This window comes from Microcebus murinus, chromosome 14 (assembly GCF_040939455.1).
Source record: "Microcebus murinus isolate Inina chromosome 14, M.murinus_Inina_mat1.0, whole genome shotgun sequence".
Taxonomy (NCBI): domain Eukaryota; kingdom Metazoa; phylum Chordata; class Mammalia; order Primates; family Cheirogaleidae; genus Microcebus; species Microcebus murinus.
The window spans coordinates 80,021,547-80,046,418 of record NC_134117.1 but is presented as its reverse complement, the minus strand read 5'-3'; the positions used below and the strand labels follow the sequence as shown (position 1 = coordinate 80,046,418).

General features: G+C 38.1%; 1 protein-coding gene across 3 annotated transcripts in view; it reads left to right on the top strand.

Annotated features, from left to right (window-relative positions):
* Positions 1-4,295: 4,295 nt before the first annotated feature.
* Positions 4,296-24,872, top strand: part of LOC105879012 (uncharacterized) — a 57,362-nt gene continuing 36,785 nt past the window's right edge. Inside the window, exons 1-2 of one of the 3 annotated variants that reach the window (XM_076010352.1) lie at positions 4,296-4,830; positions 8,842-8,958. In XM_076010352.1, the coding sequence (XP_075866467.1) occupies positions 8,944-8,958 (15 nt within the window). In that variant the 5' untranslated portion in view covers positions 4,296-4,830; positions 8,842-8,943. Of the gene's footprint in view, positions 4,831-8,841; positions 8,959-24,872 lie in introns of those variants that run through there. The other 2 variants (XM_076010351.1, XM_076010353.1) reach the window with 2 other exon arrangements.

The following is a 24,872-nucleotide window of genomic DNA, read 5'->3' as shown; positions in this document are numbered from 1 at the left end:
TGTGCTGTAGAGAAGCCCAAAGAAAAAAATTCACTTTATTTGAGGACTTTACAAATGACCCCAAATTGCCACTTCTTCTGGAACTTATGGACTCCTAGAAACTAAGGCTGGACTTTCAGTAAATTTGAACCAGTCCCTCTGGACAGGCAGCAAATAACTATATAGTTCAGGGGAATCTAGAAACTGGAGAAATGTAGTCAGACTCAAATGCTCTGACCTGACTCCAAAAATACCTGACAATAAAATGGCCATATGAATAGTATTAGTCTACACATTTATCCTACTGTCATCCCCCAGGATCACTCATACAGAAATTACTGGGCTAAACTGTGTGAAGAAAATAAATTTGGGCAACATTTTATTTGGTGTTTCAGTTAAGGCAGTATATTTGAAAGAGAATAAAAATTTGAAATAAAATAGCACTTCATGTTTGTTTTAACATTTCTTTGATTTTTAGTGATAGAATATATTTTTATATACTTAGAGGTTAATTGTACTTTCTTTTTCATAACTGCATTTCAATATTTCTGACACATGCATTTTTCATATTTTATTTCAATACCTCTGAAATTGCATTTTATAAAACATCTTAAAGTCAATGGCATGTCACAGTTTGACCAAATATTTTCTTTTGCAGTAAAAACAATGGAGTATCTGGCAATCCATGGCATGCTTGATTGGATGAAAAGAATAGGCTATTCTTATATTATTTTCATTGCATATTGGATGTTAACCTTGTAATTGATTAGTAAGAGTCGTTTATCAAGAGTGTGAATACTGTGTCTCATAAGTGTTGAATAAATTCTCTCAGTGTTTTAAATTTTTTTCTTTTGAAATTGGACTTTTAAATATTTCATAGCAAAATGTTTATATCTTTTGTGGTTTCTGCTTTTTGTGTTATCCCAAACTATGTGTTCTTTAAAATCTTTTATTTATATTTTAAGTAATTAATGTTTTACTTTTTGAAAATTTTAAATACTGAATATATGTATTTGTTTTCATGCGTGAGATAACTGTCTAATATTATTTTCTCAACACCACTTACTACATATTATACTTCACTATTGTAAACTGATATACTTCACTGTATAATTTTATGTTGCCTCAGAATCCATATAGTCCCATTGACACAGTTTCTAGTTCTCTGCCTCTCCCAGTTCCTCAAAATGATCCATTTAGATACCTGCCTTATGCAACCACCTCCTGGTGACTACCTTCCTATGGGACAACTGGATACAACTACTTGATTCACCCTCTGACGTCCACACCCGGCATGGATTGTGAGCGACCACCTCTGGTTCACAGTGTGAAATCCTGAAACCCGTGCCTGTTTATTTTAAGCCCACAAATTAGGCTCCTTTGTGGAAACCTGCTTGAATAATGACCTAGACCCCTAAAAAGGCTTTGGTACCAGGTCTCTTATGCCCTCTCTCTCTTGCTCCCCACCTGCTGGTTGAGTATGCATGTCACAGATGGCTGTCTCCTCGTTGGCCCGTGGAGGTGGGCTGCCCTCTTGTCTCTGGAATCTCTAAGTAATAAAAACTGCTTCTGTTATTTCATGTATTTTGTTGTGCTGCTTCCTCTGTGTCTCACCTGATTGACACATCTGAACCTAACTCTCTTTCCAGTTAGGGTTCTTCTAGAGAGTGGCTATCTTGGTAGGTAAAAACTGAACCTGAGTCAGACAAGAGCCACAGGGTATCTGCTGTATAAAAAGGTCTCCAGTAAGAGGTACACCTTGTCATATTTCAGACACTTAGGCAGTAGGGTGTCCACCATAATAAAGAAGTAATCCATGAAGGGCACACTGTCAACATCCATGACAAAGTCCCTGGAGCCCTGTCAGGGCAGGGCTAGAATTCATAGCCACCCTCAGGAGAGAGACCCCCCAAGACCAAATTAGAAAGAAAAAAAAATGCAATATCCACACTATCTCTATTGTTCGAAATGGCAATTTTAACATACACTAAATTCTCATGTATTATATATTTGGATCTGTTTCTGTACCTTTCTGAAACAAGCACCAAATTTTTAAATGCTTTTTTTTTTTTGAGACAGAGTCTCACTCTGTTGTCCAGGCTAGAATACAGTGGCATCAGCCTAGCTTACAGCAACCTTAAACTCCTGGGCTCAAGCAATCCTTCTGCCTCAGCCTCCTGAGTATCAAGGACTACAGGCATGCGCCACCATATCCGGCTAATTTTTTTTTCTATTTTTAATATAGACGGGGTCTCACTCTTGCTTAGGCTGGTGTTGAACTCCTGAGCTCAAACAATCCTCCCATCTGGGCTCCCAGAATGCTAGGATTACAGGCGTGAGCTACCGCGCTGGCCTAAATTACTTTTATAATTTGCATTTTCAAAAATGTTCCTGGCTATTTTCCAAAGTTATTTCTTGAGGAAGGTAAAAATTGCTTTGTCAAGTAAAACAAAACCAACTTCTACATCAAAAATTTTTATTGAGATTTTCATTGAAATTGTGTTAAATTTTAATACAGTTTTCTGTAATGGTAAATATAAAAATAAAAGATTGTATTTTCCCTCTTGCAAAAAGGGAAAAAGACCTTTTCTCCTTCTCTTTTCTTAGAGCATTTCTTTGAGAAAACTTGCAAGTGTAAATCCTTCCTCTGACCCTTTGAGATTTAGCAAATCTTTCTAAAAAGTAAGCAAGTTTATTGCTAGTTTTACAACCCAAGAAGGTTTTTCCTAATGACCTTAAGCTATGTCTTTGAAAGGTGAACATCAAAGAAGATTGCACCTCATTTTCTCTGTCTTTGTGGTAAACTCTCAGGTTCCTGGCTATATGTGCAACTGTCTTCTTGTCATAGAAATACAAGAAGCTTTATTTTTCATTTGGATAAAGGAAATTAACTAACACAGATGTTTATCCCAATTACCAGGTGAATTTAGGATGAATTATGTGTAGCATAACTACTTGAGGACAAGTTATTTTTCATTTTGAGAAAATGGGATGAGTTGTACCTGTGTGGCTATATAAAAATGTGATGTTTCTTTCTGTCTTTGAAATCTCATTAGTGTATTGCCTGTGATGCTCATCACAGTCTGGTTTAATGTTTATTGAATAATAAAACGGTTTTGTTCTTTTCTCCATCTGTGGGGAGCATTTTATGGATTGGCAAAAAAACTTTATTATTTCCCCAACCTCCCATCCAGAAAAGTGTTTATATATATATAGATAGATAGATGTCATATGTGTCTGTATATATATATTTTCTCTATATGGATTCTACATGTTTTAAATTAAATTTTATTACAAAAATTTAATATTTTTGAAACTATTTCGAATGGAAACTCATTTCTATAGTTGACGTACCCCCATAAAACGATGAAATAAAAAAGTAATAAATAAAAAACTTTAAAAAAGAGTTAATTTCATATAGTCATTGGACCAAGAAATCATGTAATTTATTTTACATATTCAGTAAAGGCATCCCTCAATATCTGTGGAGGATTGACTCTGGGACCTCCCCCATACCAAAATCTGAAGATGCTCAAGTCCCTAATACAAAATGGTCTTGTATTTGTATACAAGCTACGTGCATCCTCCCATACTCTTTAAATCATCTCCAGATTATTTATAAACGTCATACAATGTAAATGCTATGTAAATAGTTGTTACATTGTATTGTTTATGGAATAATGACAAACGAAAAAGTTAGTACATGTTCCGTACAGAGGCAATTTTCCCCACAAATATTTTCTATCCAAGGCTGGTTGAAACCACGGACATGGACCCCGTGGATAAGGAGGAGGACTGTATAATATTCCCTAGAGAAATGATAGCCATGATATTCAATACCACGAGGATAAAATCTGTGTAACAATCTGACAATGTATACATAACATTAAGCGTTTTTTTTCTTTTGAGAAGCGACACATGTGGCCCTCGTCATGTTTCAGCTTACACGTTTTCTAGTTTATTACACGTTTCACGGACCATTTGTATTTTGCATATTGAAAGCTAGCATGCCTAAGATAAAGTCAGCTCTTACGGGGCATTATTCTTTGAATGCATTCCTGTACGTACTTAGTTCCAAGTACTTTAACTAAATTACCCACGGACATTGCTCCCGCCACATCACGGCAGCTTCCGCCTCCCCGCGCGGGCAGCGGCCGCCAAGCCCACGCCTGCGTCCCTGCGCCGGACGGCCGCGCCTCCGGGCACGCAGCAGCAGCCCCGCGCCGCCAGGGGGAGCCCCCACGCTGTGCGCGGCGGCGTGCGCGCCGGGGCTGCTGGGAAGCGTAGTTTCGCCGCGGGGCAGAGGCGCGCTGTGCGCAGGGGCAGTGCCGGCTCCGTCCGGGCGTTGGCGTAGTGTCCCCTGCTTCAGGGGAGCGGACTCCGCACCTTCCAGGCCTCCGCGGTCGGCAGAGGGCGGGGCCGGCTCCGAGCGGGCTGAGAGCAGAGGAAAAGCCCCCGCAGGTGTGTCGAAGGCGTCTGCGGGCTGGCCGGGAGCGGGTCTCGGCGTCGCGCGGGGGGCCCCGCGGGGGCCCCGGGTGGGAGCGGCCCTGGCGACGAGGCCGGCCGTCTGCCCTCGCGTCCCTCTCCAGGAGCTGTTTCCGCGCCCCGCCTCGGGGCAGCCCAGGAGGTCTGGGGCGACCGGGAAAGCGGGGCTCCCGGAGGGAGCGGCCCCGGTGACGTGGCCCGGCCCGCGCGTGGGGCTGCTTGTGACGCCGGCTGGAAAGCGCAGGGCCTGGGCTGGGGTCCAGCGTCGCAGATACTCGTCTGTGAAATGGTGGCAGTAACCTTTAGGGTCGCTTGCCGCATTGAGTGGGGTAGTAGTTATAAAGTATGGTCAAGGACTCAATAAAGGTGAGCAGCTTTTATTATTACAAGGCATGCTGTGTTCGTTATTGGTTGATTGAAGCGTCACAACCATCCTTTCCCTTTAACCACCTCCATTTTAATAAATAAGAGTACTAAACCTTCAGAGATTAGTTTACCCAGTATTAGCAGGTGGCACTTAAATTCTCACTTGTTTTACTCTATCCCACGCTAAAACCCACAGTTCGGGCTTGTATTTAGCACACCAGTTGTTCCTGAGCACCACCAGAACATAGTTGTGGAGTGTACTAAACCTGATCTTTCATGTAGTGTTCTATTTCCGAAAATGCTTGGGGAGTCTTCTGAACCCGTCAGCCAAAATGTTATTTAAGGCCATCCATCCAGCATCTTCCAAACTGTCTCTGTCTTCTCAGAGGACTGTTAAACACGTAAATTGAAACCACAATTTGAGCCCTCAATTTTAAATTTTACTGGAGAAGCTGGGAATCCTATCTAGGCCAGAGGCTAGTTTCTAAAGAGAGAAATGGAACAGATTTTTTTTAAAGATGAAAACTAATTTATTCATGCTCCATATTATGTTAGTGATATAATGTCTCTGACAGGCTTGTGATATCTGAGCTTATTAGGCATTTTGTGAGCACCAAGCTGGGTGGAAGTGGTTTCTGCTGTTTTTTGTTTATTTTTTAGATTTTTTCTGTTTTTTTACTGTTATATCATGATTGTACATATTTATGGGATACATGTGATATTTTGATACATCCATACAATGTGTAATGATCAAACAGGGTAATTAGCATATCCATCACCTTAAACATTCATCATTTATTTGTGTTAGAAACATCACAAATCTATTTTGAAATACACAATAAATTATTGTTAACTATTGTCTTCATACTGTGCTATCAAACACTAGAACTTATTCATTCCTATGTAACCCCGTTTTTGTACGCATTGACCAACCTCTGTTCATCGCCCCCCTCTCCCCTATCTCCTCCCTTCTCTGGTATCCATTCTACTCTTTATCTTCATGAGATCAGCCTTTTTTAGCTCCCACACATGAACGTGAACATGTGATATTTGTATAATATCCTCCGATTCGTTCCATGTTGCTGCAAATGACAGGATTTCCTTTCCTAGTATTCTATTGTGTATATATACTATATTTCTTCATTCATCTGTTGATGGACACTTAGATTGCTTCCATGTCTTGGCTATTGTGAATAGTGTTGTAATAAACATAGGAATGCAGATATTTCTTTAATGTACTGATTTCCTTTTTTTTTTTTTTTTTTTTGAGACAGAGTCTCGCTTGTTGCCCAGGCTAGAGTGAGTGCTGTGGCGTCAGCCTAGCTCACAACAACCTCAAACTCCTGGGCTCAAGCGATCCTCCTGCCTCAGCCTCCCGAGTAGCTGGGACTACAGGCATGCACCACCATGCCCGGCTAATTTATATATATATATATTAGTTGGCCAATTAATTTCTTTCTATTTATAGTAGAGACGGGGTCTTGCTCTTTCTTGCTCAGGCTGGTTTCGAACTCCTGACCTCGAGCAATCCGCCCGCCTCAGCCTCCCAGAGTGCTAGGATTACAGGCGTGAGCCACCGCGCCCGGCTCTGATTTCCTTTCTTTTGACTATATACCCAGCAGTAGGATTGCTGGATCATGTGGTAGATCTATATTTTATTTTTTGAGAAACCTCCATACTGTTTTCCATAATGGCTGTACTAATTTACATTTCCACCAACAGTGTATGTATGAGTGTGCATCCTTGCCAACATTTGTTATTTTTTGTCTTTTTGATAATAGCCATTTTAACTCCATTTTAACTGGGGTTACATGATATCTCATTGTGGTTTTGATTTGCATTTCCCTTATGAGTGATTTTGAGCATTTTTTAAATATACTTGGTCATTTGTATGACTTTGGTGAAATGTCTATTCAGAAAATTTGTCCATTTTTAAATTGGATTATTTGGTTTTTGCTATCAAATTGAGTTCCTTATATATTCTGGTTATCAGTCCCTTGTCAGATGGGTAGTTTGCAAATATTTTCTCCCATTCTTTATGTTATCTCTTCACTCTGTTGGTTGTTTCCTTTGCTCTGCAGAAGCTTTTTAATTTGATATGATTTCATTTGTCTATTTTTGCTGTTGTTGCCTGTGCTTTTGAGATCTTGCCCCCTAAATTTTTGCCCACACCAATGTTCTAAAGCATTTCTCCAGTGTTTTCTTCTAGTAGTTTCATAGTTTCCGGTCTTAGATTTAAGTTTTTAATCCATTTTGAGTTGATTTTTATATGTGGTAAGAAATAGGTTCTAATTTTACTCTCCTCCATATGGATGTCCTGTTTTCCCAACACCATTTATTGAAAAGACTGTCCTTTCTCCAGTGTATGTTCTTGGCACTTTTGTTGAAAATGAGTTGGCTGTAAATGCATGGATTTATTTCTAGGTTCTTTCTTCCATTCCACTGCCCTATATGTCTGTTTTTATGCTATCACCATGCTGTTTTGGTTACTGTAGCTTTATAGTGTATTTTGAAGTCTGGTAGTGCAATGCCTCTGGCTTTGTTCTTTTTGCTCAAGATTGTTTTTGCTATTTAGGGTATTTTGTGGTTCCATATGAATTTTAGGATTTTTTTTTTATTTCTGTGAAGAATATCGTTGGTATTTTGATAGGAATTGCATTGTATCTGTAGATTGTTTGGGGTAGTATGGGCATTTTAACATTAATTCTTCTAATCCGTGAGCATGGGATGTCTTTCCATTTTTGTGTGTGTCCTCTTCCACTTCTTTCATCAGTGTTTTATAGTTATATAGTTTATAGAAGAGATCTTTCACTTACTTGGTTAAATTTATTTCTAGGTAATATTTTTTGTAGCTATTATAAATAGGATTGTGTTCTTGATTTTTTTTCAGATTGTTCACTGTTAGTGTAGAAATGTTACTGATTTTTGTATCTTGATTTTGTGTCCTGCAACTTTACTGAATTCTTTTATAAGTTCTAACCATTTTTAGGCAAAATCTTCAGATTTTTCTAAATATAGTATTATGTTGTCTGTGAACAAGTATAACTTGATTTCCTCCATTCCAATTTGGATGCCCTTTATGGTTTCTGCTGCTTATGAAAAGGATCTCAGAATTAAGGCATCTGGTTGTCTTTTGCTATATACGTAAAGTACCTGTTTGGGAATTATGGTGCCAAACTATTATTTTAGAAGCTATATTTGTGTCATAACAACAGATTAGATGGCCATATCAGAGTTCATCAAGATCTAATTAAATTTTACCTTAGGCCCAGCCCAAGTTTTGAGGGTATGGTGAATTCCAGATACCCTGTCTGGATTTGTGAATCTATGTGAAGACTTATAGAATCATAATGGCACATGAAGTTTTGTTCAAGATTATCTAATTCCTCTTCATTTTAAAAATGAATCATTGAAACCAAGACAATCATTAGGTTTGTTAATAGCAGAGCCTCGGGTAGAACTGAGCCTAGGGGTAGAACTGAAGTCTCCAGGTTTGCTATATCATATTTAAGTCAGAGAAAGGTTCTTGGAGAAGTGGTTTTTTAGAAACTGCAATTTAGGTGAAGAAACATCTTATTTTTGAGAACTTTTAAAAAGACTTTACAACCCTGTGGGGTTTATAATATTCATAGGAAAAATTATGATATCACTTAAAACAGCTTTTATGTATTCAATAAATATGTCTCTCAACATCACTTCTAATGTCAGCATAGGATTCCATACTTTGGATATATTAACACCTGTTCTTAATAATCTGCTACTATTGGATATTTGTTTTCAGTTATTTTGTATTATTCAGTAAACAGACTCATAATTTTCAAAACAGCCAATAGGAAAGAAATGTTTAGATTCCCTCAGAAATATCCTAGGTTCATCATGATTTATTTGAGAGTCACCCGTGGACATGTGGGTACTACTTTATCATGTTCCTTCCTAATCCTTCTGATGGGTCATAAGGACATTTTCCCAGAGGTATAGCTTACTAAAATGTTGTATGGAAATTTCTCACAGGTGATTCCTGGAGCTGCAAGATAAGGTCTCTTATGACTTCTGTCTTCCAACTTTCCCTGCTCTGGTTTCATAGTTTCTACCCTTTCCCAAGAACAGCAGAAAATGAACAAGTTCCGGGTGAGTCATTTATTTAGCCCTTACTTTGTTTCACTGTGTGTGTGTTTAATGCATTTTATGAAAGAACCAGTCCGTAGAACTAGAAAAGTGGAAATAGTTAAAAATCACCTTCAGGGAAAATACTGTTTGAATAAAACTGCAGTTCTCAAAGTGTGGTCAGCAGATCCCTGGGAGCCCCAAGACCCTCTCAAGAGGTCTGTGGGATCCATATGCATAGTATTAGCAGATATTTGTATTGATGGTATAAAAGTAATACATAGATTGCTGCCTGTTTGGCATGAATTAAGACAATGACACCAATACTAACAAATATGATTTTTAAAGTATTTTATAATAAAATGTCAATGTTTGAGTAATATTTCTAAGGTGTGTACTCAGAGACAAACTCAGCAATTTTTGAGGACACAGCGATACAGATAAGAAAGGAACAGATAATAGGTTGATTAGGTAATGACACTCCAAAAGGTAATATTTGAGGAAAGTCCTGAATTAAATGAGAGAGGGAGCAAGATAGAAATCTGTGGGAAGAACATTCTAGGTAGGAGGAATAGCAAATACAAACACTTTGAGGCATGTTCTAGAAACAGTTTTGAGAAAATTGAAGCTAGGGAGAAGTGACTTAGGGAAATCCTGGTAAGAAGTAAGATCAAAGAGGAAAGGAAAGCTGGAACACATAGGACCTTGTACACTGTAGGCAACTTTAATTTTATTTGTTAATTGAAAAATTGGCTAGGTACAGTGCCTATAATCCTGGCACTGTGGGAGGCCAAGGTAGGAGGATCACTTGAGTTTAGGAATTCAAGACCAGCCTGGGCAATAGCAAGATCCCATCTCTACAAAAATTTAAAAATTAGCTAGGTGTGGTGATATGTGTCTATAGTCCCAGCTACTTAGGAGGCTGAGGCAGGAGGATCACTTGAGCCCAGGAGTTGTAGGCTGCAGTGAGCTATGATGATGCCACTGTACTCTAGCCTGGGTGACAGAGTGAGACCTTGTCTTAAAAAAATTAAAAATCTTTCTTTTTATATAATAAAAAAATGTATATAATATATATAACATATGTATGATTTAGGTGATATTGATAAAGCAAATACCAGTATATCCCCTATCTGGCTTAAGAAATGATAATTACTAGTACTTTGAAGCCCCTGTGTGCCCCTTCTCAGTTTCATCTCTACTATCACCCAGAGAAAATGAATCCTGAATTCTATGATAACTATTTCCTTGCTTTTTAAAATTTAATTGTTTATAAACAAAACAACATAATTGGCAATTAATTAAACACCTAACCCTCTGTTAAGAACCTGACATTGTTTCACATAATCCTCCCAACCGCCTTTTGGAGTGTTATCAATGTGTCAAATTTCAGTGTCAACACCATCTGCTTGTCTTTCCAAACCACAGCGTTTGGGCATCTTGGTAGAGAGAAAATCTCTAGAAAGAAGGAGAAAAATGTAAGAGGAAATTCAAACAATTTAACCTATTCTATAGTTCTGCTTCAGTTGATCTTGAACATAATTCTGACTTTTATGTTAAATTCTCCTTATCCAAAATTCACTGGAGAGTATACATGATGTTTTCGCTACATTATGCTCTATAACTAACTGCTGAATGGTCTTGAATAGTTGAAATAACTAGTTAGCCTTTTTGTTTTTTGAAGTAATTTTGAGTGCAGTTGTCACTGCTGACTCCTGGAAAAGTTTACTTGATGCAGATCCTCTAACTTTTTGTTTGTTCATAGCCATTTTGGTCAGATTTGATATCTTTTGCGTTTTTTCTTATGTCTCTAAACTTCTATTGGAATAAATTTCTCCTGCTCAGAAACATTCTTCATAGTTACTGTTATTTTGTTTTAGTGAGGATCTACTGGTGGAAACCTTTCAGTTTGTTTATCTAAAATATTCATGAAGAACTTTTTCATGGTGTATGGAAGCCTTGGTTGGCAGTTTTCATCCTTTGAAACATTGAAAAGCATTCACTGTCTTCAACTATTGATGCTGTTGAAAATTCACTTGTCAATTTGCCAGACCTTTGAGGCAAGTCTATTTTAGGGCTAGCTGCTTTTAAGATATCTTTTACTCTAGTGTATTTATGTGTGGATTTCTCTTTATCCCAATGAAATTTATTTGTGCTGCTTTGGGATTATTTAAGTGTTTTGAGTATTACTCTGTATTTCCTTTATTGACTTTTAAGGTGTACTTTTTTGTGGTGTTTGTTGATTAGCCTAGAGATTATAATATGCATAATTAAATTATCATAGCATCTTCAAATAATAATATACTTTTTAATGGACAATGTAATAAACTTTCAGTAGTATTATCCTATTTACTTCCTTTTTACCCTTTGTGGTCTTTGTCTCATATTTCATTTCTCATATATTTTAACCTCAAATACTTGTTAATTTTGCTATAAACAATTATTAATCTTTAAAAAATCTATGTGTATGTAAATAAAATAGCATACATATATATGCTTCAGAGGCTTTTTATTCCTTCCTACAGGTCTGGGATTCTCTGGTCATATCTTTTCCCTTCAGCCTAAACAGCTTATTTTTATCATTTAATGTACTCAGGACTAATGGTGACAAATTCACTTGGCTTTCCTTTCTGAAAATGTCTTTATTTCACCTTGATTTAATTTTTTTTTTTTTTTTGAGACAGCGTCCTGCTCTGTTGTCAGAGCAGGAGTGCAGTGGTGCTATTATATAAATAGCTCACTGCAACCTCCAACTCCTGGGCTCAAGCAATCCTCCTATCTCCGTCTCCCAAGTAGTTGGGACTAGACTACAGGCATGTGCCACCATACTAGCTAATTTTTAAATTTTTTGTACAGACAGGATCTTGCTATGTTGCCCAGGCTGGTCTCTAACTCCTGGCCTCAAGCAATCCTCCCACCACAGCCTCCCAGAATGCTAGGATTATAGATATGAACCACTGTACCTAGCCCATTTTAACCATTTTTTAAGCTTTCAATTCAGTGGCATTAAGCACATTCATATTGTTGTATAACTGTCATCACCATCCGTGTCTAATGCTTTTTTCATTTTGCAAAAATACTTGTTAATTTCTGGGTTATTTGGATGATAGCCATCCTAATGAGTGTGAAGTGGTTTTGTTTTTGTTTCATGTTGTGTTTTATTTTTTAACTTGAACTCTGTACTCATTAACTTTCTATACTCTTTTCCACCAGCCCTTGGCAACCACAACTTTATTTTTTTGTCTATATGAATTTGATTACTCTAGCATCTCGTGTAAGTGGAATCATACAGTATTTGTCCTTCTGTGACTATCTTATTTCACTTAGCATAATGTCTTCAGTTCATCTATGTTATAACATGTGTCGAATTTCCTTTGTATTTAAGGCTGAATGATATTATATTGTTTGTATATACCACATAGTGTTTATCTCTTCATCCATTGATGGACACGTGGGTTACTTTTCATCTTTTGGCCATTGTGAATAATAATGCTATGAACACGATACAAATATCTGTGTATAAGTTCTTGCTTTCAGTTCTTTTGGGTATATACCCAGAAGTGGAATACTGGATCATATGGTAATTCTATGTTTATTTTTTTTTCAGGAACTGTCATACTGATCTCCATAGCAGTTGCACCATTTTACATTCCCATCAGTAATACACAAGGTTTTTAGTTTTTCCACATCCTCACAAATACTTGTTACTTTCTGGGTTTTTTGGATGATAGCCATCCTAATAAGTGTAAAGAGGTTTTGTTTTTGTTTCATGTTGTGTTTTTATTTTTTTTTAACTCACAGCAAAAGTTATTCTTTTGGGGTGAACATTTCATTGAATTTTGGCATACGCATAAAAGCACATACTCATTCTCATTACCATGGTCAAGCTATAGAACAGCTCTATCACCTCCCTCTTTGTAGTCCTCCCACCACTAGTTCCTGGCAATCATTGATCTATTCTTCATTCATATAATTTTGCCTTTTCCTGCAGGTCATATAAATCGAATTATATAGTATGAAATTTTTCTGACTTATATTTCTTAATTTAGCATAATACATTTAAGATTTGAATATGTTGTTGCATGTATCAGTAATACATTATTTTTAATTGCTAAATAGTATTCATTGTAGAATAAATAATGGGATAAATAAATTGTACCCCATTTATTTATCCATTCACTAGTTGAACAAACATTGAAAATATTGTTTCCAGTTTTTTGGCAATTATGAGCAGAGCTGTTACAAATATTCGTGTACTGATTTTTGTGTGAACATAGATTTCACTTCTCTTGGGTAAATGCCTAGCAATACACTTGTTGAGTCCTTGATAAGTATTATGTTTAACTTTATAAGAAACTACCAAACTGTTTTCCAGAGTAGCTGTACTATTGTATATTCCTACTACAATTTCGTAGAATTCCATTTGCTTCATGTTACTTGACAGCACTTAGTATTGTCAGGTTTTTTTTAAGTCATGCTGATAAGTGCATATTAATATCTCATTATGGTTTTAATTTGCATTTCCCTAACAACTAATGATATTGAACATTGTTTGATGTGTTTATTTGCTGGCCATATATCTTGTTTTGTGAAGTATCTCTTCATATCTTTTGTCCATTTTAAAATTTGGTGTTTTCTTACTGTTGAGTTTTAAGAGCTCGTTTTTCTTTTTTTCTTTCTTTTTACTGTATATACATTGTAGGATCTTTATTTTTTCAATTTTTTTTTTTAATTTCAGCATACTATGGGGGAACAAATGTTTAGGTTACATATATTGCCCTTGCCCAACCAAGTCAGAGCTTCAAGTATGTCTATCACCCAGATGGTGAACACTGCACTCATTATGTATGTATATACCAACGCCCTCCATCCCCCTCCCATGTGCCCGATGCCCGATAAATGTTATTACTACATAGGAACTTAGGTGTTCATCACTTACTACCAATTTGATGGTGAGTATATGTAGTGCTTGTTTTTCCATTCTTGGGATGCTTCACTTAGTAGAATCAGTTGTAGCTATATCCAGGAAAATAAATGAGGTGCTATATCACCATTGTTTCTTAGAGCTGAATAGTACTCCATGGTATACATATACCACATTTTATTAATCCACTTATGTATTGATGGGCACTTGGGTTATTTCCACAGCTTTGCAATTGTGAATTGTGCTGCTATAAAAATTCGAGTGCAGATGTCTTCTTTATAGAGTGTATTTTGTTCTTTTGGGTAGATGCCTAGTAATGGGATTGCTGGATCAAATGGTAGATCCACTTATATCACTTTAAGATATTTCCATATTGCTTTCCACACAGGTTGAAATAGTTTGCAGTCCCACTAGCAGTGTCTGAGTGTTCCTATCTCTTCATATCCATACCAACATTTATTGTTTTGGGACTTTTTGATAAAGGCCATTCTTACTGGAGATAAGTGATATCTCATTGTGGTTTTATTTGCATTTCTCTGATGATTAGAGATGTTGAGCATCTTTTCGTATGTTTGTTGGCCATTATTCTGTCTTCTTTGGAGAAATTTCTGTTCATGTTCTTAGTCCACTTTTTGATAGGGTTGTTTGCTTTTTTTTCTTGCTAATTTTCCTGAGTTCTAAATAGATTCTAGTTATCAGCTCCTTATTGGATGTGTTAGCATGTGAAAATTTTGTCTCATTCTGTAGGTTGTCTGTTTGCTCTCATGACAGGTTCTTTGGCTATGTAGAAGCTTTTTAATCAGGTCCCATTTATTTATTTTTATTGTTGCTGTGATTGCCTTTGGAGTCTTCTTCATAAATTCTTTGCCTAGGCCAATGTCTAGAAGAGTATTTCCAATGTTTTCCTCTAGGATGCTGATAGTTTCACACCTTTGGTTTAAGTCTGTTACCCAGTGTGAGTTGATTTTTGTAAGAGGTAAAAGGTATGGTTCCTGTTTCAGTCTTCTACATGTGGCTATCCAGTTTTCCCAGCGCCATTTATTGAATAAGGATCCTTTTCCCCAGTGGATGTTTTTGTCTGCTTTGTCAAAGATTAGATGGCTATACGAGGATGGATTTATATCTGGGTTCTCTGTTCTGTTCCACTGGTCAATGTCCCTGTTCTTGTGCCAGTCACAAACTGTTTTAATTACTATAGACTTCTAGTATAGTTTGAAGTCTGGTAAATTGATGCCTCCCAATTTGTTTTTATTGCCTATGATTGCTTTTGCTCTAAGGGGTCTTCTCTGGTTCCATACAAAGTGTAAAATTGTTTTTTCTATATCTGTGAAAAATGATGATGGCATTTTAATAGGGACTGCATTGAGTCTGTTGATCACTTTGGGTAGTATAGACATTTTAACAATGTTGATTCTGCCAACACAGGAGCATGGTGTGGTCTTCCACCTGTTTACATCCACTGCTATTTCCTTCTTCAGCATTTCATAGTTCTCCCTGTAGAGGTCTTTTACCTCCTTAAATATATTCCAAGGTAGTTTATTTTCTTTGTTGTTATTTTGAACGGAATTGAGTGTTTGATTTGGTTCTCTCTTTGACTGTTTTTGGCATATATGAATGCCTCTCATTTGTGTGTATTGATTTTGTACCCTGAGAGTTTACTGAATTCATTTATTAATTCAAGGAGTCTCATAGTTGACTCCTTGGGGTTTTCTAAATATAATATAATATCATCAGCAAAGAGTGAGAGTTTGTTTTCTTCTGCTCCCCTCTGGACACCCTTAATTCTGCTCTCTTGTCTGATTGCTATAGCAAGGACTTCCAGCACTATGTTGAACAGAACTGGAGATAGTGGGAAACCTTGCCTTGGTCCAAATCTGAGTGGGAATGCTTTTAATTTTTCATCATCAGTATGATGATGGCTGTGGGTTTGTCATGTATTGCTTGTATCATTTTTAGCCCCGTCTATGCCTATTTTGTTAAGTGTTCTTATTATAAAAGGATATTGAATGTTCTCAAATGCTTTTTCTACGTCTATTGAGAGGATCATGTGGTCTTTGTTTTTGATTCTGATTATATGGTGAGTTACATTTATAGATTTGCATATGTTGAACTATCCCTGCATCTCTGGGATGAAGCCCACTTGGTTGTGATGGATTATTTTTTTGATAAGCACCTGGATTCCGTTAGCGAGGATTTTATTGAGAATTTTTACATCTATATTCATAAGGGATATTGATCTGTAGTTTTCTTTTTTTGTTGCATCCTTTCCTGGTTTTGGTGTCAGTGTGATGTTTGCTTCATAAAATGTGTTGGGGAGGATTCTATCCTTCTCAATGTTGTGGAATAATTTCTGCAGGATAGGCACCTGGTCTTCTTTGTACATGGTGTAAAATTTGGTTGTGAAACCATCTGGTCTGGGACTTTCCTTTTTAGGAAGGTATTTTGTTGCTGTTTCAATTTCAATACTTGATATAGATCTGTGCAGGAATTCTATTTCTTCCTGGTTGAGCCTAGGGAGGCTGTGTATTTCTAAGGATTTGTCCATTTCCTCCACATTTTCCAGTTTGTATGCATAAAGGTTTTGTAGTATTCATAAATTATATCTTGTATCTCTGTGGCATCAGTTATAATTTCTACTTTATTATTCCTGATGGAGCTTATTCGAGATTTTTCTTTTCTGCTTTTTGTTAGTCTAGCCAGAGGCTTTTCAATTTTGTTTATTTTTTCAAAGAACCAACTTTTGTTTTATTAATCTTCCATATAGTTTCCCTGTTGTCTATTTCATTTAGTTGATCTTAATGATCTCACCACTTCTGCTGGGTTTGGGGTCAGTCTGTTTTTCTTTTTCTAGCTCTTTCAGTTGATTTGTTAGGTTGTCTATTTGTGATATTTTTGACTTTTAGATATAGGCATTTATGGAAATAAACTTTCAGGACTGCTTTAGCTGTGTCCCACAGGTTTTGATAACTTGTATCTCCTTTGTCATTTAGTTAAAAGAATCTTTTGATTTCTATCTTGATTTCCTCATTTATGAAGTGATTGTTCAGCAGAAGGTTGTTTAGTTTCCATGACATTGTGTAGAAATGAGAGTTCCTTTTAGGGTTGATTTCTATTTTTATTCCACTGTGATCTGAAAAGATACATGGCATAATTTCTATTTTTTAGAATTTTTTGAGACATGCTTTGTGGCCTAGGATATGGTCAAACTTAGAGAATGTCCCATGAGCTGATGAGAAGAACATATGGTCAGTGGTTTTGGGGTAGAATGTCCTGTAAATCTCAGTCAGGCCCATTGGTTCTAGAGTTCTGTTTAAGTTCATTATTTTTTTGTTAATTTTCTGTTTGGAGGATCTGTCCTGTGCTGTCAACAAGATTTTAAAGTCTCTGGCTATTATGGTGTTGTTGTTTATCAATTTGTTTAGATCAACTAGAGTTTGCTTTATGAATCTGGGTGGACCTAAGTTGAGTGCATACATATTTAGAATTGTTTTGTCTTCTTTTTTTTTTTAATTTTTTTTTTATTTTGGCATATTATGGGGGTACAGATTTTAAGGTTTCAATAAATGCCCATTTCCCCCCCCTCCCCCCAAAAGTCTGAGTCTCCATCATGACCATCCCCAAGATGGTGCACATCTCACTCATTATGTATGTATATACCCGCCTCCCTCCCCCCTCCCCCCTCCCCAATACCCTATTACTGTAGTACCTATGTGTCCACTTAGGTGCTACTCAGTTAATACCAGTTTGCTGGAGAATATATCTGGTGCTTGTTTTTCCATTCTTGGGATACTTCACTTAGTAGTATGGGTTCCAGCTCTAACCAGGAAAATATAAGATGTGCTATATCACCATTGTTTCTTAGAGCTGAATAGTACTCCATGGTATATATATACCACATTTTATTAATCCATTCTTGGATTGATGGGCACTTGGGCTGTTTCCACAGCCTTGCAATTATGAATTGTGCTGCTATAAACATTCGAGTGCAGGTGTCTTTTTTGTAGAGTGTCACTAGATCATTTGGGTAGATGCCCAGCAATGGGATTGCTGGATCAAATGGTAGATTCACTTATATCGCTTTAAGGTATCTCCATATTGCTTTCCACAGAGGTTGAACTAGTTTGCAGTCCCACCAGCAGTGTAGGAGTGTTCCTCTCTCTCCGCAACCACGCCAGCATTTATTGTTTGGAGACTTTTTGATAAAGGCCATTCTCACTGGGGTTAAATGATATCTCATTGTGGTTTTGATTTGCATTTCCCTGATGATTAGAGATGTTGAGCATTTTTTCATATGTTTGTTGGCCATTCTTCTGTCTTCTTTAGAAAAATTTCTGTTCAAGTCCTTTGACCACTTTTTAATGGGGTTATTTGATTTTTTCTTCCTAATTTTCGTGAGTTCTAAGTATATTCTAGTTATCAGTCCCTTATCGGATGCATAGGATGCAAAAATTTTCTCCCATTCTGTAGGTTGTCTGTTTACTTTCATGACTATTTCTTTGGCTGTGCAGAAGCTTTGTAGTTTGATCATGTCCCATTTATTTATTTTTGTTGCTGCTGTGATTGCCTTTGGGGACTTCTTCATAAACTCTTTGCCCAGGCCGATGTCTAGGAGAGTGTTTCCAACTTTTTCCTCTAGAGTTCTAATAGTTTCATATCTTAGGTTTAAGTCTGTTATCCAGCGTGAGTTGGTTTTTGTGAGAGGTGAAAGGTGTGGGTCCTGTTTTAGCCTTCTACAGGTGGCTATCCAGTTTTCCCAGCACCATTTATTGAAGAGAGTTCTTTTCCCCAGCGTATGTTTTTGTCTGCTTTGTCAAAGATGAGATGGCTATATGAGGATGGTTTTATATCAGGATTCTCACATCTGTTCCACTGGTCAATATTCCTGTTTTTGTGCCAATACCATATTGTTTTAATTACTACAGCTTTGTAGTATAGTTTGATATCTGGCATATTAATGCCTCCCATTTTGTTTTTGTTGCCTAGAATTGCTCTTGATATTCGGGGTCTTCTTTGGTTCCATACGAAGCGTAAAATTATTTTTTCTATATCTGTGAAGAATGCTGATGGGATTTTAATAGGTATTGCATTGAATCTGTAGATTAGTTTGGGTAGTATAGACATTTTGATGATATTGAGTCTGCCGATCCATGAGCATGGTATGGATTTCCATCTGTTTACATCCTCTGATATTTCCTTCCTCAGTGTTTCATAGTTCTCCCTGTAGAGGTCTTTTACCTCTTTGGTTAAATATATTCCTAGGTACTTTAATTTCTTTGTTGCTATTGTGAAGGGAATTGAGTCTTTGATTTGGTTCTCAATTAGATTGTTGTTGGCGTATATGAATGCATCTGATTTCTGTGTATTGATTTTGTATCCTGAGACTTTACTAAATTCATTGATCAGTTCCAGGAGTTTCTTGGTTGAATCCTTGGGGTTTTCTAGATACAATATAATATCATCAGCAAACAGTGAAAGTTTTATCTCTTCTGCCCCTATTTGGATACCTTTGATTCCATTTTCCTGTCTGATTGCTGTAGCCAAGACTTCCAGCACTATGTTGAACAGAAGTGGAGATAGTGGGCAGCCTTGTCTGGTTCCAGTTCTAAGTGGGAATGATTTCAATCTTTCCCCATTCAGTATGCTGTTGGCTATGGGTCTGTCATATATGGCTTGTATCATTTTTAGGTATGTCCCTTCTATGCCTATTTTCTTAAGTGTTCGTATCATGAAAGGGTGTTGAATTTTGTCAAAAGCTTTTTCTGCATCTATTGAAAGAATCATGTGGTCTTTGTTTTTGCTTCTGTTTATGTGGTGAATTGCATTTATAGATTTACGTATGTTGAACCATGCCTGCATCCCTGGGATGAAGCCCACTTGGTCGTGGTGGATTATTTTTTTGATAAGTGTCTGGATTCGGTTAGCTAAGATTTTGTTGAAAATTTTTGCATCTATATTCATTAGGGATATTGGTCTGTAGTTTTCTTTTTTTGTTGCATCCTTTCCTGGTTTTGGTATCAGAGTAATATTCGCTTCATAAAAGGTGTCGGGGAGGTTTCCGTTCTTCTCGATGTTGTGGAATAGTTTCTGCAAGATAGGTACTAGTTCTTCTTTGTAAGTATGGTAAAATTCAGATGTGAAGCCATCTGGACCGGGACTTTTCTTTTTAGGGAGATTTTTAATTGCTGTTTCTATTTCAGCTGTTGAGATTGGTCTGTTCAGGGAATCTATTTCTTCCTGGTTGAGCCTAGGGAGGCTGTGTGTTTCTAGAAATTTGTCCATTTCCTCCACATTTTCCAGTTTGTGTGCATAAAGATTTTTGTAGTATTCATAAATTGTATCTTGTATCTCTTTGGGATCAGTTGTGATATCTCCTTTTTTATTCCTGATGGAGCTTATTAGAGATTTCTCTTTTCTGCTTTTCGTTAGCTTAGCCAATGGTGTGTCAATTTTGTTTATTTTTTCAAAGAACCAACTTTTTGTTTTATTAATCTCCTGAATAGCTTTCCTGTTTTCAATTTCGTTTAGTTCTGATTTGATCTTGTTGATTTCACTTCTTCTGCTGGGTTTGGGGTTGGTCTGTTCTTCTTTTTCCAGCTCTTTGAGTCGTTTCATTAGATTGTCTATTTGTGATCTTCTTGTCTTTTGGTTATAGGCATTTTATGGAGATAAATTTTCCTCTCAGAACTGCTTTAGCTGTGTCCCAGAGGAGTTGATAACTTGTCTCTCCATTGTCATTTTCTTCATAGAACTTTTTTATTTCCGTCTCGATTTCTTCATTTACGAAGTAATCATTTAGTAGGAGGTTGTTTAATTTCCACGTTTTTGTGTAGAAATGTGAGTTTCTGTTAGGGTTGATTTCTAGTTTTATTCCACTGTGATCTGAGAAGGTACATGGTATGATTTCTATTTTTTAATTTCTTGAGATTTTCTTTGTGTCCTAGGATATGGTCAATCTTAGAGAATGTCCCGTGAGCTGATGAGAAGAACGTATATTCAGTGGATTTTGGGTAGAATGTTCTGTAGATGTCTGTCAGATCCAATTGTTCTAGAGTTTTGTTTAAGTCCATTATTTCTTTATTAATTTTCTGTTTGGAGGATCTGTCTCGTGCCGTCAGTGGGGTGTTGAAATCTCCGGCGATTATGGAGTTGCTATTAATCCATTTGCTTAGCTCCAGTAAGGTTTGCTTTATGAATCTGGGTGCACCTAAGTTGGGTGCATATATATTTAAAATTGTTATCTCTTCTTGTTGGACTGTGCCCTTCACCATTATATAGTCACCTTCTTTGTCTTTTTATTACTCTTGTTGATTTAAAAACTAAGTTATCTGAAATCAGAACCGCCACACCAGCCTTTTTTTGGCTTTTGTTTGCTTGAAATATTGTTCTCCACCCCTTTACCTTTAGTCTAAATGCATCCTTGCAGGTTAGATGTGTTTCCTGAAGACAGCAGATACTTGGCTTGTATTTTTGTATCCATTCAGTCAGCCTATGTCTCTTGAGTGAGGAGTTCAAGCCATTCACATTTATTGAGAGAACTGATAGGTTAGGCAAATTTCTGTTCATCCTTTTGGGTTGAACTTTGTTGCTCTGTTTTCTCTCTTGAGACATTGTGGTATCTGGCCTTTATCTTTATCTTTAGCTTTTGAGTGGTTTTACATGAGTGTTTATTGTGCTGATCCGTGGGTAACACTGTTTTGAGTACTTCTTGCAGGGCTGGTCTTGTCTTGGTGAATTCCTTCAGTATTTGCTTATCTGAGAATGTGTTTATTTCTCCTTCATATACAAAGTTAGTTTTGCAGGGTACAAGATCTAGGCTGGGCATTATTCTGTTTCAGAAAAGTGAGAATGGGGCCCCAGTCTCTCCTTCCCAGTAAGGTTTCAGTAAAGAAGTCTGGTGTTATTCGGATTGGCTTTCCTCTATATGTTACTTGCTTCTTTCACCTTACAGCTCATTGAAGGGCCCCTTTAGTTGATATGTTGGTCAGTCTGATGACTACATGTCATGGTGTCTTCCTGTTTTCATTGTATCTCCCAGGAATCCTTTGAGCTTCTTGTACTTGGATATCTAGATTTTTAGCAAGGCCTGGGAAATTTTCTTCTATTATATCTTCAAATAGCTTATCCAATCCTTGCGTGTTTTTTTCTTCCCATTCCACAATACCCATAACCATCACGTTAGGTTTCTTCACATAATCCCACATTTCTCGTAGGCTTTGTTCTTTTCTCTTTTTCTCTGCTCTATCTCGGTGATTGACTTATTTAATTGGAAGGTGTTATCTTCAAGCTCTGAGATTCTTTCTTCTATTTGATCTACCCTGTTCTTGAGGCCTTCCACTGTGTATTGTAGTTCCCTGAATAGATTCTTCATTTCCAAGAGTTCGGTTTGATTTTTCTTTAATATGTCAATTTCTTTAGTTAATTTTTCTTTCCAGGTCCTGGATTTTTTTGTGTGTGGTTTCTTTGTGTTGGTTATCCATTTTTTCGTGCATGTCATTGAGTTTTCTTACAATGCATGTTTGAAATTCTTCTTCTGTCATTTTGGTGTTCTGATTTTGGTTGATATCCATTTCTAGAGAGCTGGTGTTCCTCTTTGGGGGTGTGCTTTCTGTTTGAATCTTCATGCTTCCAGAGTTCTTTCACTGATTTCTTCCCATCTGGATCAGTTGTTGCTTCTTACCTTTAGATTTTTGTTTGGATAATGACTCGCCCTGTTTAGTCTCTGAGCCAGTAGGTGGTCTTTGTGCGTGAGATTCGACCACACCCTGTATGATGAGTCAATAGATGCAGTAAAAGTGTGTGCAGAATGACCTCCCTGTCAGTAGATGGCACTTGCTGTGAGTAGCAGGCTACCGTGTTGTTTTGGGGTCCTGTAACCAGCTCTTCTTCCTCTGGAGAGGCACTCTTGTGCCTCACATGGTGAATGGGGCCCTGGGACTACCACGTGTATCCTTCTTCTCCACCTCAGTGAGGGCAGGTCTAGGAGTGAGTCTGGGCAGAGCTGGGTTGGGTGAGCCTGCTGTCAAGCACCACAGATGCTGTTAGCAGGGGTCAAAGGTCTGTTCTCTGCTTCTTGGCAAAACTGTCGGGAGTAGCTGCAATGCCCCCATTTAGCCGAAAAGTCTGCATGTGGGGGTGGGGCTGTCTGAGACCTGCAGTCTGGAGCATGCCTTGCTCCTTTCCACCCTCCCCCATTCCACAGCTTCTCCTATGCCTCTGCCAGTAGGCAGGATCTCAGGCCAGCGGGTCTCCCCTGGCTGTGATGCGGGCTGGGAGGTTCCCTGTGCAGGATCGTAGCCTGGGCTGGGCTCACAGCCTTCCTGTGGGAGGAGGGTTGCCCCTCAATCACATTCATCCCCCGGTGAAGGCAGACACACCTCAGTAGGCTTATTCACAAATATCCCTTCTGTGCCCAGGGCAATGTGAGACCTGGGTGCACGGGATCTGGTCTGCAGGCCTGTTCTCTGGGCCCTGGAATTCAATCCCTGACCCTGCCAGGGAGAGGAGTGCTGGTCCTAAGTCACCCACGGGGTACCCAAGCTGGGTTGATGTCTCTCAGCCTCAGGATCTTCCCTGTTCTCCTGGAGTCACCAGGCCAGCAGCACCTGGGAGGGCTGGCAGGTAGGGAGCTCACTGTCAGAGTACCTCTCTTTCAGCTGCAGGGACCCAAAAGGAAAGGTCCCATTCCCTGGAGATGCTTCCGGCTGGTGGCTAAATTGTCTCTCTCAGCAGCCCGGATAGGGAAGGGGGAGGGTAGAATATAGCAATATGGCACTTGCTGAGCAGCTCAGGTCTGTCCACAGGGAGGTGCCCCAAGGGAGTTGGGAGCCTGGTGCCATGTCCACAACAGGCTCACCGCTCACTGGCAGTGGCCGTCTCTGGGCTGGTGTCCGCAGGTCTCTCCAACTGCTGGGGAGCCCACCAGCAGTCCGAGATGCAAGGGAGGGGAAAGTTAACTGCTCCACCTACCCTTGTCACTGGTCTCCAAGCTTCTCGGGAGGTCTCTTCTTCCATTTCTTCTCTGCAGCCTCTTCCCATGGGGTTTCCCCTAGTCTCAGGTACCCCTCCTTCTGACCCTTGTCTGATGTATGCCTGTCTACTTACTTATTTCTTCTACTTTCTTCCAAAAATCTGTCTTTTTTGCAGAGCCACTCTGGCTGGCGGTTTTTCTCATCCGCCATCTTGCTCCACCTCTCTGTGTGTTTCATTTTGAGGTGATTTTTAATTGGAAAGTAATGTGTCTATGTGTATATTTATATTATCTTAATATATATTGGCTTAACAGGGATATGGGTAAATAATTATATATATGTGTAAATAAATGGGTTAATATACTTACATACAAGTATTTACTAACTGTGCTTAGAAGGCCTAGATGCTGTCGAGCTAAAGAAAGGAACTGAGGCAAAATTAATATACAGAGTTTATTTGGACCAAGGTTGAGGACTAGCACCCAGGACACACTCCAAGTTTCCTTGGGGAATGCTCTTTTCAGCCTTTGTTACAAGCAGGTTTTTAAAGACAAAGGGGACTAGAAGTGGGCAGCTAGAAAGTTATTTGACAGGAATTCTCAATACTAATCACTCATTGATTAGTTAATGGCTGTACATTGTAGAACTATAGGATATGAGTTATGGTGTCTTGCATATGGCATTTAAGGCTACTTGGTCTTAGTCTAGAGCCATATAGCAAGTGGCTTCAAGAGGTAATAATTTAGCTCAAGGGAAGAGTGAGACATGACTGCTCTTGCATTTCAGTGCCTCTCTGGGCCTGATAATTAAAGGGGGCTCTGATTCCTCAGATAAAAAGTTTCTTTTCTTTCTCAAAGAAATATCCTAGTATCTCAGCATCCAGATCTTGGATACTATTCTCCAATGAAACGAACTAGAACTTTGTGGAGAATTGCTTGATTATAGGACCCAGGCAAGGGAAATGCAAAATAAGCTCAGACCATTTTGTGGTATCAGAAAGTAAGAAAGGGCTTTACAAAATGATGGAGACATGTTAAATATTAATA